The sequence below is a fragment of the Clavelina lepadiformis genome, chromosome 4 (assembly GCF_947623445.1).
Source record: "Clavelina lepadiformis chromosome 4, kaClaLepa1.1, whole genome shotgun sequence".
Lineage (NCBI taxonomy): Eukaryota > Metazoa > Chordata > Ascidiacea > Aplousobranchia > Clavelinidae > Clavelina > Clavelina lepadiformis.
In genome coordinates this window covers 8,798,031-8,812,340 of record NC_135243.1, presented here as the reverse complement: position 1 = coordinate 8,812,340, position 14,310 = coordinate 8,798,031, and the positions used below count along the sequence as shown (strand labels likewise).

The 14,310-nt window shown below is 36.7% G+C and overlaps 1 protein-coding gene across 2 annotated transcripts; it reads left to right on the top strand.

Annotated features, from left to right (window-relative positions):
* Window positions 1-8,776: 8,776 nt before the first annotated feature.
* On the top strand, window positions 8,777-13,513 carry LOC143452883 (uncharacterized). 2 transcript variants are annotated; one of them, XM_076954022.1, is made up of 3 exons: window positions 8,777-8,938; window positions 11,603-11,684; window positions 12,985-13,513. In XM_076954022.1, the coding sequence occupies exons 1-3, from the start codon at window positions 8,845-8,847 to the stop codon at window positions 13,091-13,093; spliced, it is 285 nt and encodes a 94-aa protein (XP_076810137.1). In that variant the 5' UTR covers window positions 8,777-8,844; the 3' UTR covers window positions 13,094-13,513. The 2 variants fall into 2 exon arrangements, with proteins under 2 accessions (XP_076810137.1, XP_076810136.1); XM_076954021.1 differs by having other exon boundaries at window positions 11,603-11,729.
* Window positions 13,514-14,310: the final 797 nt, after the last annotated feature.

The window sequence follows — 14,310 nt, the reverse complement described above, 5'->3', positions numbered from 1 at the left end:
TTTTGCCCCTTTACTTGTAGGCATACTTATAAACATGTATAGAATAAGCTTATTTTGATTTGTAAACCTGACCTATTTATTTATTTGGACATAAACAATGGCATCGTATAAAACTAAACATACGGTGAATAACGCTTAAAATATTGTAACTTATACCTACACGTTTTTCATTACCGGCCAAACAAATCCTAGTGACAATCGAACGGTTAAAAGTTAAAACTGGTTATCTTTTGGTTGCTGAAGTCTTCATAGTTGAAATCTTCTTGAGCACGCAAGGACCGTTAACAAACTTTATAAGGATTGGTTCTATAAATACAAATCACTGTTATACTGTCGTTGTTGTGGCTTTCACCGGCCTACGTTAATGCCAACACTGATATAGACGCATAAACGTTTGCTAATATTTTAACTAATACTGTACGTTGCGGTAGATGCTATATTTTAACACTGTATTAACAATCTACAATCTATATGTATGCTTTGAATAAGTTTTCTGGTAAAGAGGAAAACTTGCTATAGCGTATAGCAGTGGTTCTCAAACTGTGCGTTGCGACGCCCTGGTGCGTCGTTTTAATTTTCCAGGAGCGTCACACAACAATTCTGATTCGTAGCTAACCTTATATCCACTCATAACAATATACAATTTCGTCACACAATAATTGACTATTTCCTGGCACATGAATTCGAATTCTCCCAAGATTCGATAAACTTTGCGAAAGCAAGCAAGCAAGCCCAAACATCACATTAAATGACATTCTTTTTAATTCATAATTCATTTTTTGTTGTATCATATTTCTTTTTTTGTTTTTTCAATAAATACAACTTTGATAATACGCGTCTTTATTAGATTCTTACCGCTAGTGCTTCACAAGTCCAGCAAACTTTTCCAAAGGCGTCGCAACGAAAAAAGTTTGAGGATCCCTGGCGTATAGGTTTATAATGCAAACTCAGCAGTTTTCCCAAAATTTAATTTGCTCAAAAAAATTTTATTGTCAACACGCCAGTGCGTAGTAGCCTACAAGAAACAGCCATTTTTAACACTCTTGTTTCTGACGCTTTTTGATAGCTGTCGATATCTTTGGTAATGTTTTACGAATGTAGTTAATTTACTATTCTCTGACTCGTGACTTAATCTAATCTAATTTTATAATTCTGGGCATATATTGATGATGCAATCTAATCAAAGCGTCACAGTTGTGTTTCCATAATGACATCAAGCGACCAAAAAAAAGCTCAGGAAAATGTTTCCTACTTACGTCAGGAATACTGATTTGTACCTATATGGCATTGTACGACAAATAAATTTATGTTTTTTAACTGACTTTTCAGTTTAGTTGCCTGTCAAACGGCGTCGTGTGTTTTCGCTCAATTCTGGTAAACTCTACGACTTGTGAGTGTGGCGCAAAGAAACAAACGCGTTATGTCCCACTGCTTTATCTATCAAGCTCTCCACGGGCATGGCTTGCAAGTTTTAGATGAAAACATGACCCAATTTTATGAAAACATGACCCAATCTATTTTTAGTTTTGCATGACCCAATGACTGGTCGTCTCATGCCCCGACATCTAGTCTGGGTATAGATGACGTATGCGACGAAGAAAAAGTTACTTGCTCAAATAAAACGGGCTGAGAATTCGACTGTTTCGCGGTGACATTCCTATGGGCTCCAAACCTAGCTAAGCTGTGCTGCAAATGTATAGGTTATCTATCAAAACACGCTGTTTTCCCACTTAAGCGGTAAATTGCTATGGGTATAAAAGCATAGACATGAACAGACAAGGTCAAAATATTATAAAATCCACGAAATTAACTAATGACCTCACAAGCTCTTTTCGTGGGAAAGTGCATGTTGAGTTTCAACAAACAGTATAAATGATAGACTATGCTCAGCAGGGTCTGCCCTACTGAAAGCGATTTATCGTAAATACAACAAGCTTTGCGCAATGACTTACTCTATTCTATAAAATAGATAAAGCAATAAAACGCAATCGCGAAGGCTTAATCGACTTAGCAGTACATGGTGCACAACGTACAATTATTGTGTGACCAATGCCTTTGTAGCTACTAAATGCTACCGCGGGAGGCCGCTTCTGAGTTAACCTTGTATAGCACTAGAAAATGCGACAACACGCTGCGTTAAAATTTGGACAAAAATAAACACAATCAAAACAGCTGTACATCAATCAATCAATTACCTACTTTAAGTGATAAATGGTGTAATTATCCAAGCGTATCAGGTGTATAAACTTTTGAAATGAATCGAGATATTTAACCAATAGACAACAAACAATTTATGTTTTATGCTTATCATAAGCATTAGCTGACAATCAACAATGTTCAAAAAAATGAGCGTTTGCAATAGGTTAAAGAGAGTAAGATTTAACCAGCTGCTTCGTGTAATTATTCATTTGCCGATTCTAGTATTTACCAGTAAGCGTATTGGCAAGGAAACTCATGTCACATCCAATGTCGCGACAGAATCGATGAACTATATAGACTTAAAGAACCCAAATCTCCTGTCAGCATACTTTTGCTGGAAAAATATCTTTGAGTTTTGAAATTTGACCACTTCATGCCGCTTTTTGCGTCATACAACTTATGAAAACCACACAAACAAACCGAGAAACCTTCTTCACTTTAAATTGGTAATCAATATCCATTACATTGATTGCAGTTATAGAGCATTCAAATAAAAGTTACATGCCGTTGCTTTTAGAACTAAAGTACGGTCAATAATTCTACTTCACTTACACAAAATGAATAAAATAAAACGCCGAGGATGTCCGATGCAAAGTTTTCGGAAAAACTTTTGGTTTTTGGCTTTAATTGCTTTTCAAGTTCATCAAGTTTTCTTTCCTGATAATTATTAATAGGTGCGAACTTTTCAACCCTAAACAATTTTAAACGTCGATAATAATAATTTGTTGTTTTCAACCATTTCTTAAAGAATATTGCTTACTCGAAGTGAAGTGCATCATCAATTAGCGATTATATTAACCAAAACTAAGGAAGAATAGCTCCCTATAAAATTTAGTAAAAATTTTATTGCAACGTACGTCATCGGAATGATGAAAATACGTTAAATTTAACTACCCGAAAATCTTGTACTAATCTATCTCACATATTAAAACACTGCAATGCACTACAATACAAAATATCGCATTACAAAGCAGGGAAGATTGCTGATGTGGTGTTGGCGCTAGACCTACAGCGTTGCAAAGATAATCAGATGCTTAACTTCTGCTTCAAACTGCCAAAACACACTTTACACACCACTGGGAATAACTTGTAGAATTTAGCTGACGTAAACTCGATGTATTACTTGTCTGTCAGCATATCGAGTGTTTACTGCTGGAAGTTACACAACGACATCATCCAAACTCTAAATAAAGAAGAAATAACAATTAGCGGTTGCTCGGTTACTCCAATTGATATTTTCTCCACAAGTGAAGGACAGCGTTGATAAGATGCAGTAAAAACCGATTAAAAAAAGCAAACGGTCCTTTCCTGGGAAAGTACAGGTTAAAATTTTGATATTCTGATATGTTCAAAGCAAGATACAGATGCCGATCAATTACCAATATTCCTATGACTTATTATTCCGGAATATAACACAGATTTTTGGAAACCGTTTTCAAAAGAATGGGATCGTCTTCGTTTCCAAGCTGAGTGGTAAAGGATCCATTTAGCCCACTGCTCAAGCACTGTCGCAAACGGTCGGAATTCATCAGCAGTCTGCGCATTGTATTACGTCCTGTCCTATTCGCAGTAGAAACTTTGACAGGCGGCACGTTATCCGCTTATAACGAGGAAAGACCCTGGGTATCTGATTTCGTTTCAAAACTACTTGCAAACGACAGTTTGCACTCACCTTATTGGCTTCTATAGTAGATTTTGATAAGGGTTATGTAAATTAATGCTTTTGACTCAAAAATGAAAAGATAGCACCTTAAAAGGTTCACTGATTTTTTTGTTATTAATTACAAGCATTGGCTTGTTTCGTCAGGTCGAAATAAGTCATGGCCAGTCAGTCAATATGCTTGATGTAAGTTATGATAGCATGAAGACTTTCGACAGTATTTCGATGTTATTTTTCTGCCTTTTTCTAAAGGAATGTCTTTGATAGTATACTGCATGTAAGCGGCGTGTTGTATTTATATTCCTAGCTACCTCAAGGTATTGTAGTGTTGGTCAGATCTTCATGCCGTAAAACTGTAGAAGTTTAGCTCTAGTTTTAACTATAGTTTTTTACAACTAACCCTGACAATCCACATATATTTTTCACATTAATCACAATAATGCCTGCGGAGCCCTATACTTTGTATATCCCAAACAGTAAAAGAAGTCCGTATTACGAACATGATAAGGTGCTTTATATGCGTATTTCCGCAGGAGAAATGTACCATTATATGCTTTAAACCATTCCACCATATGATTGTTGTGAACGCTAATATGCTGTTATGGGTTTTTGTTTTGGTGAAAGGCACTGAAACTTGTAGTTTGTAGTATACTACATTGCCGCAAAGCAATGGACAAATGTATGACTAATCGGTTGGGTTTATTTTGTGAAAGCAGTGGAAGTTGCTGTAAGGTATACTTTGCGTTTATGAAACACTTCAAACTTCTGCTTATCATTTATGGTTTAATAAAGTGCTTGTCAAGAATCGGTATCGGGCGTGTGCGGTATGACATGTTTCTTGAACGTAAATCATAAAAAACAAAAACATTATCTGCTTATAAGGTTGTAAATATTAATGTTTATCGTTATGGCTCCAAATTCAATAACTTCATAATATTTTCATCTGTAACACTGAATTTTCAGTACTCAGAAAGCAGTGCAACAAAATGATTCCCAACATATACTGATGGAGAAATCTACGTAAGTGCGAAGAAAATTACATTTTGCACCATGGTAATTTATCTGCGGTGGGTCTTTACGACAAGATGGTTTAATATATTTTATTAAATAGGCAAGGTTTCCGGATGTTCTTCTTTCAAGATTACATTTCTTGACGTTTCTGTCATGTATATCCTGCAATTTGGGTCGATAACCTAAATCAACCTGAAATCATGTATTTGGACACACACACATGTATACACACACACACACACACACACACACACACACACACACACACACACACGTATACGTGCCTTTCCTTGACAGCTGATATTTTCAACATATAACTTGTAACGCAAAACCGTATGTTTTAGATGTACAGGCACAATATAGTTGAAATAGCATCATTTACTAAAGTAATCCGAAAAGCTATAGATTTACATACTTAACCGCACGTTACGGGTAACAGTTAATTGAAGTGTTTAAATTGAAGAGTGATTATTAACAATTTTACGTCGGCATGACCTTGCCCCACCTTTCTAAGTCCCCTTTATAATTTTCGTCAGCGGCTGATCAAAGTTCACTTCACCTAAGGCGAGACTTGAATTTTACTTCCTTTGTAAGTTCAAGATGATACATAAAAGAACGATTAAAACACAACCTATGCGGCTGAGATTTTGTGGTTTTGTTTCCGCGAGGGCCAATAGATCGCCTCGGGGTTTTACGACGGTTTACTACCTTCGATTAAGTTGTCTGCTTATCTCATGTCCAATTTCGACAAGTCCAAGGGTCGAATGATGTTTTCTGGCTGTGTCGGTTTGCGCTATAGGCCGATTCTACGAAAACGAATGACGGAAAGAATACCATGTATCTGCATACACCATAAATAAACTTGGAGAAAACATGTTAATACCATCACGAATATTTGAGTATGATTATGTTTGATAAAATAATGGATGAAAGTTATTCCTTGCGAATGGCCACCTCATGCCATGATTGTGGACACAAAATGTTACAAAGTAGTTTCCTACATTTGTATTTGAAGATAGAAACAACATATTACTTTGATAAAACTAGACATGGAAATAGATCGTGAATCGCAAAGTACCACAAATACTGTATATTACACGTTACAGCACGGAGTAAACAAAACTTCCTGTCTGTCTTCGTAACGTCAGAGCACCGAAATCTTTCTTGAAGTTTTGTACAAGTAAACATTGCCAAGTCTAATGGCAGAAAACAGACCGCAAATGAACGATTTAAAATTACGATTAATTTTGGCAGCACAACGTCAAGTCGAGGTAAAAGAAAATAATATTCCGCCATCAAATATCCCGCAAAGATCACGTAGTTGTTGAAAGTAATTAAACCGAAGTAACAGCGGCTAGTTTGCACTCGATTTTGCAGCATCGGTATTTGACAATCGATTACAAACGACACGCAAGGAAAAATATGTCAACGATCGCTGAATGTATTCTCTCCTTTTGATATAATGGAGCTAACGATTGCTTGCAAGACTTCCACTTTTTGACTAATTGAACAGTGAACAAGCAAATACATGTTGTAGCCAGTAGGTGATTAAAGCTGACAGCCACGAACTGTAAGTTGAAACAGCAGCCCAGCACACAACGCAGCTAATGTACAGAATTCTACGTGTTTTGCTGCAATCACACAAAGCAGATTCAAAAGCTTTTCTAAACGCACTCTTTTCTCTGCAATATAAACTGACCTGGTGAATGTTTACGGCGTAACATTTTGTAGTCGAAATGAACGATTTATCATGTCAGTATCATCATTATGAAACAAGTTTTCATTGTAATAGTCAGCAAAAGGTTATCTTGTTCGATCTGGTAAGTACGCTGTAAGTTCTGCTTGATGCAATCAATGAAAAGAAAGTGAAACAAACTGGTGGGACATTATTGAAATCAATCAAATGCAATATTTGCTGATATTGTGTACAGAACATTGTTTTGCAAAACGCATGTGATCTAGCCCCATCTTTCAAGTTAATGACGTACATTGTAGACATTGAATTGTCTGACAATATCAGCCATATCTTTTCATTACTGCAGTTAAAATGCAAAACCAATTTAATGAATAGGAGTTTCTAAATCTTGAAGGCGGCATTCCAGGGCTACGGAAATAAATTAAACAGCTGGAACAACGCAGTTTAAATGATTTACCTATATTTTTAGTAACTTGTTGGGTAGTTTGCGGTTTAGTCGTCAGTCAAGCAGGCTACATTGTTGCCACTTCATGAGGTGATTGGCTCACTGGCATAAGAAAACTTGGGAAGCTTCTACAAACAAACAACCAAAAACGATTTTTGATGCCAAAATGACAAAGTCAAAACACTTATTCGATTTTGAATTCAAAGTTTCATTAAACCGCGACAAGTACTCAACTGAGTCACGATATGTGACAGCTTAAGTGACTGCGTTTTTTTTAGAAAATTTAGGTTTTGCGTTTCCGTTATCCGTTTGAAAGCATCAATAGATTTCCTGCTGTATTGCATTGTTTACCTATTCAATACAGTTTTTGTGTTTTTAGTATGCTTACAACCTTTTAATATTTTATGTAAACATGGGTGTTTTTTGCAAGAGATTAAGTGTTTTATGTCTTATGGTTGGGGAGTTTACATATTAAACAAAAGAGGTCGACCACGTATCACAGAAATGGATCAAATGTAATTGGCGAATCTCGGTCAAACGCAGTTGGTACAGTATAGTTACTGAGCAAAAATTAAACAGTTTAAATAAAGTCGGTATGAATGGTTAAACAACTCAAAAAGATCGACGAAAAATTGTTACAAAATAGGATAGGCGGTTTTGAACGCTTCGCATGTTGTCAATATGCGGCATCGATATTAGACAGTATTAGCCATGTATCCATACAAGCAACTTTCAACCAGTTCAGTCGAGTGCTACCACTGGAATATAACGCCTTCTTAATGTAGACGTCAAATGAATCAGAACTTTTCGCACTCGCGTGCGGCTTTTGCATCGCCCTCGGCAGGAAAGCTAGCAAGGGGTCTTTTGTCAACAGAGCAGCCTACAGTTTTTTACCCTTAATAACAGTATCCTTTGTATTCCTGGTATTGGCGGTTGCATTGCTTTCATTGTGGCAAACCTTCCTGATACCGTAGTAAACAGGAATCGAGAAACGAATTGCAAAAACAGCGACGCGTACGTTAATCAGTTCCGCAAGCTTGTTTTGCTTTTCTCTGCAAGCGCTTTGTTTGTGTTTATAGACTGCGCCACAACAACAGCAAAACTGAGACATACGCTGGGCAGATTGCGATCGTTTAGCAGACAAGATTCAGATATAAGTGTGAGCTGTTTGTTCACTGCTTCTATTCCAAACTCATAGTCACATGAACAAACTGTGAAATGCTTTAAAATTCGTTAGAACTAGTTTAATATTATTTAAGATTGTAACTGCAGGCGCATCGATGCAAGTTCCGTTTAGGGCATTAAACACGCTCGACTGCCTAACATAAGCGGGTTGATTTATACGCAAGGACAGGAAATATTTACAACAGCCCAGCAAACGTGTATTGATCACATGGTCGCTGTGACTTGGGTAGAGAAAAACGCTGGAAGAGCGAAAACATCTAACAATTGTCTGCCGACCGCAACTTCGGTTTGTGCCGCAGACAATTGCGACTGACACAGAAGTTGTACCGTAAATGAGCTGCATTTCAGTGATAAGCGTGCACAGGCGTGGGCAGATGAAAGTATTGGAAACTAATCATTTGCTCCGGTTATAAAGGTCGTAGCAATTTGATCGTAATCACAGTCTTAACGATATAGGCCGTGCGTTAACATAACATGTACGATATTGATACCGTGGACTGTCTGTAGCTGATATTGAGATGCTGTACATTGTGATTTTTTGTTTTAACCGTGATATGCAGCGACAAACTGGATACAGTAACATTACATTATGCTTTACAGCTAGGCTTGTAATTGTAAACAGACCGGAAAATTGCAAATCTGTATGAAATGGAAAGTATAAGATCTGCAGAAGGGAACATAAATAACAACGCCAGCCAAGGTGTTGATGATTACGTGTCAACCCTTCCCACGGGAGCAATGCGTAAGTAGCCAATTACAGTATATTGTCTCGTATACGTGTTTGTATCTCACTGCGGAAAAAAATAGGTTTAGTAAACTATACTTAACTTTTCGGTCCACTAACAGGTGCGTTTTAGCATAACTCACGGTGCCGTTGATATTTGATTTTAAAAGTGAATTTAGATTTGCCCACGGTTGGTTGTTGCGTTTGCCTATGCCCTATACGGTCAGTTTGTTCTCATTAGACCTTCACGAACAGATGACGGGGTAAAACTATTGATTAGACGGGAAATATTTTCTTTTAAGTGCCAGATTCGGGCTTCAGGTTACCTCGTTATCTGTGGCTATGAACAACTGTAGCAATTTTCCTTCATTCATATATCCGGCTACAACGACTGGCCATAGCATTTTCCGGTTACTTGGAAGGCACGTGTTTATAACTCAAATCAAAAGCTACGTCGTCGTCAACGACAACGTCAATAATGTTAAATTACGAAGCCAAGCTTAAGCGTGAGCGTAAATTACGAATGGTGAGATATCGATGTACGATCTGTTTGCTTGCCCATATTATTTTCCATTACCGAGAAATTATTGCATAAACAACAACTCCTACTGTACTTTACAATGTTATACTTTATTAAAAGAGACTGCAAGTATCAGAGAATGACCGCCAGTCCAAAACATTAAGTATTTTCGAACTGGCCAACCCATAGAAGTGTAGAAAATCCACTGTGACAAATGTTTTTTTCTGCGCACTGGTTCTATCAAGCGTTATAATGAAAAGTATTTGAACGCTATATGTATATCTTGCTCAGTTTTTGCTTTGATCACTTTTTCTTGAAAACGTTAGGTACATTTTGCGAAACCAAAATTTTTAATTTGAGACGATATATCGAAAACAGTGAAAAATATAACCGTGGAAATTATTGTTTACATAATATCACTCTTCAATGTCCAGTTAAATCAAAACAACCTGGTCATTTGCGAGAACAGTTTCCTTGTTTACGAGAGTTAAAGAAGTTCAGACGGGTCCGTAGCATGATGTGCGCTGGGTTTCATAGAAATGTATACAGTGTAAGAATACGGAACCCGGTGATATGAAAGACGTTTCTGTTTGACTCAAATATTCCCACACGACCACTTCAGTTAACGCGTATAGGATTATGAGGCACAGTTGAAAATTACTACTGTGTTTAAATTTTCTCAGCACAGTTGAGTAGACTGCTGGAAATCCCCTTATATTAGGCTTTGGAATCCGTCCTAAGTTTTCGACAAAATTATGAAGTTCGTTCCTATAGTTTAAAAGGGAAATTAAAGCATTTTAACATATAAAATAAGAAAGAAAATCAAAATTATCACAGTATGCAGCGAAACAAGCTTTTTTCGTAAATCTCAAGATTTACCGACAGCTGGTGAAACAAAATCCTAGATAAAACAAAATCCTTTGCCCCTTTGCAATTTTCTGTTACCACGTTGTGGGTGGGCTTCTGTTTCAAAAATCAGGAAATAGAGCGATTTTGTTCAAAATCGTCAACTTTTTTCTTATGCATGTATAAGCAATTACAGCAACAAACTGAATCCGATTTTTTTTACAAATCCTATGAAATCGTCTTGACTTGAAGTGCTTGAGTAAGGTGATCATCAAAATCATTCAAACTTACACTTTGACAAATATCCGCGTTGGCGGCATGTTTTGTTTTAAAGCGAGCGAAGAATTTGGTTGGCTGTCACAGTATTAGATCGTTTTTTATTGAGTCGAAAAGTCCGGAAACGAGTTGCGTTGGACAACAGCATGCCAGAACAAATCTCTTTAATTTGTTTGCGTAAAGTGGTCGCAAACATTTTTTGTCGGTTTTTCGTTTATATTTGCGACATATATTTCCTACAAGTAAATAATTCTTTATCTGCGATAAGTGCTCGAGTTTAAAACAACTGAAATAGGTCGAATTTTAAGATCGAATGTATATTTTAGCGCCATTTCTTATCTTTATAATCGGCCATTTTGTAAAATTCTTTAGACTTGACAGAAAAGTTAAGCAAGATTAATTAAAAAAGTGCTTTGGTCTCTTCACGTTATTGTAAACACGAATAAGGTTAAACCTTCAGGGCGTCTTACAGATCTTTCTTACAACGAATGACAGATTGCGTTTGCATCAGTTTTAATTTCTGATCAACTGGCAGCATATACCATACCAACACAAACTCTCAGGAACGAACAAGAGTGTAAAACCTAAACAAAAAGGTTAAGTTCTTTCGTTCCGAATCCCATTTATAGCTAATAATTCAATACTTCATCACCTATCAAAATATTTAAGTTCAAATTGACGCAATTCCGAAAAGGTGCCACGCCTTGTACAATAACAAATTTAACCAAAAATTCATGATTGAAAGCTGATTTCTGTTTGTCGTTTAGTGTAAGTAACGTTAGTCACATCGCACGTTCATAATCGTGTGTCTTGACACTTAGAAATACAAGTGCGTACATGCGTCATTGGTATGACGTTTGTTTGCAATTTTAATTTGATTGTGTTTATTTCATTTTTTCAAATGGTATTTTGCCATAGTTTTAGGTATACAGGTATGTGTTTTTTTAAACTGACGGAGTTACACAACTTACACTCGTTAGCGTATGGCATACTTAACTAAAGCTGTAACGCCCTAATGACGATTAAATTGTTGATTACAGTTTTGTACGCGATTGGAATTCTCTCTGTTATCGGAACTGCATACGTCGTGTGGCTTTTGTGCACGAGATACTGCATACCAAGGTACTCCAGCGATGCGATAATTCATCTAAAAAACAGTATACTCAAGTAAGTTTAGTTTAATGCACCGTAAAATAAAGCTCAAAACTAGCCTATAATTTGTGTTAAAGTAATGCGATAATTTTGCCTGGGTTTTGGATAAGAATCGTGATAAACCTTTCAAGTAAACGTTTCTAAATAATGTTCCTTCATCACACGGCAAATCTTTCACATTGACATAAGCGCTTATAATTAATTATGAACGGTCAATCAGATGAACGTGACAAGTTGTTAAGGAAAAGCGTTAAATGCGTTTTCGCGTATTCTTCTTGGCTGCATTTTTTCAGACGTTTTACTTAAAACAAGTGACCCTTAAATCGACCGAAAAGACGAATGACCGACTGACCAGCCAAGTAATTAGGAAAGGTCACTCACATATCGCGTAACTCCCTACGGAAAGTACTGTAATGCTTCATTATTTAAGTTTAAATCCTGAACATTTAAATGAGCAATTTCGGGAAACCAAAATTTCAATTAGGCAAACACAGAAATCAGATCAAATGCCTCAGAAATAAAACGTGATGCTGCAGAAATTGAATAATATAGAACAAACTTTGAGTCATTAAATTGGTATACACTTGGAACTATATGCCAACACTATATGTTTTGATCCTATCTTGGTTATGTTCCATGTATTGACCTCAAGAACGATGAACTTCTGTTTAGGTGAACTTAGTATATCAGGGTAAAAATATATTTGCATAAAGTGCATTAAAAAATTAAGGCGCCGTCTCGGTTGAGTTATTATCCAATAAGTATATCGTGTTATATGTCTAATTACTGAACGAGTAACGATAATTATAGTAATTCATAAGAATAAAAATCTAGTTTACACTTTTACGATTATTTAACAATCAGTGTTTCGACTCGGTTATGTCCATTTCAATATATCACATTGTAAACAGGCTGATTTTAACGAACACGTCAATTACGTTTAACACAGTCGTTACGTCATAATCCCAAAAAATTTCCAAGTACAAAATTTTCCATAACAATGTTTGCTTGGGGTTAAATTTTAGTCTCATGTGGTAGATCTAAAATTTATATCTCTCCAAATTCATCAACATATAATTGTTACAGATAACTATCCTTTTACCTAATCTTAACACGTTTAAGTTACACCAGCGGCAGTATTAAAAATGACTTTTGAAAACTCGTCGAAACCGGCGCAGAAAACTATTTTGGTATCACTTTTCCTTTGCCGCAATCTCCATAACGAGCTCAATGCAGATTATTTTATTAATCGTGTCTCATTGTGTTCCAGACTTCACCAAAAGGGTGGTTTATCCGTTTCCACAGCGTCATCTAGCGGCAAGCAGCAAAAGGATCCGCATAGCAACAGAATGGATTGTGTTCTGCTGATTGATATTTGATTGTGATTCTGCAAGCAGCATGATACCTGTTTACAGTCCATGGTCAAGAAAGGCGGTGAGCTTCGACTATGTTTGTCACGAAGTTAAGAAACATGAAATCAAGCAACATTTAAGACGAATCAAGAAGCCAAAACGGTTTATAAACATTGAAGTGTCAGTTGTTGGAAAATTCTCGATTTGCAATTCTTTTAAGTAAAATGGATCTGCGTCTTCTCTGCCTTATAGTTTGGGAAGCTTCTTTATTTTTCATGACTTACCTTAAAAAACAACATTTCCATTATTTCATGCAAACTTGTGAGCTTCTACAACCACAAAGTATATTGTTGCCGCAAGACTTCTAACTTGCGTACAAGACTTTCATAGAACCGGAAACTTTTTGCCTTGTTCATAATGTTTTTATTAAAATATATTTAAACTTTGTCCGTGTGTTCTATACTAGACCAATGACCGGTGTTATTTGGTGCAAGAAAACATTTGAATTGAATGAAAATAGGCCACAGACCTTGTCTGCTGGCCAATACCACACGCTCGGTGAACGATAACATTGCGCACTCGTGTACCGAGGGAAGCCGTTTCCCTGAAGCAGAAAGCATTTAGTCAGAAGTGCGAAATAAGGTTAGTTAGTTTAAGATTGTGCGTTACAAATTAGAGATTAATTTCAAACGGCAAAGCCGTTAAAGTTAACGTTAGAGGCAGTTAAGCCGATGAGAACACCGGCCTGGGTCAACTTTTGAACGGATCACGGCATTTGCCGTGAACCATACATAGGTCATAGTTTTAATTAAAAATACCCTATAAACAATGTTCCCTCTAAGCTGCGCGCGTGCGCAAATGCGCACTGCTGACACGGTCTCCGCGCACAGAAAAACTGTGCTGCACACAAGAAAAAAATCCAACCTGAATTGAAAATAAAATAAACGCATAATAATGGCCACAGTGCGCACGTGGCTAGTCTGATGTTGCTCACAGTGGTCCAAGGGACCACTCAGGGAGTTAGTGTGTTTGCTCAGACTCGTGAAAAATTAGAGGGAACATTGCCTATAAACAGGAAAGTTTCAAGAGAAACTGACAGATTCAACAGTAAAAATCTCAATTGAAGTAAATAACCTCTAGACAGGGAAATAATACAATCGTGTTCAAAGCCAACCAATATTTTTGACCCAATACAGATCTTGTTACTAAACTGTCGCTTAGGTGGCAACCAGTTCATGTACGCA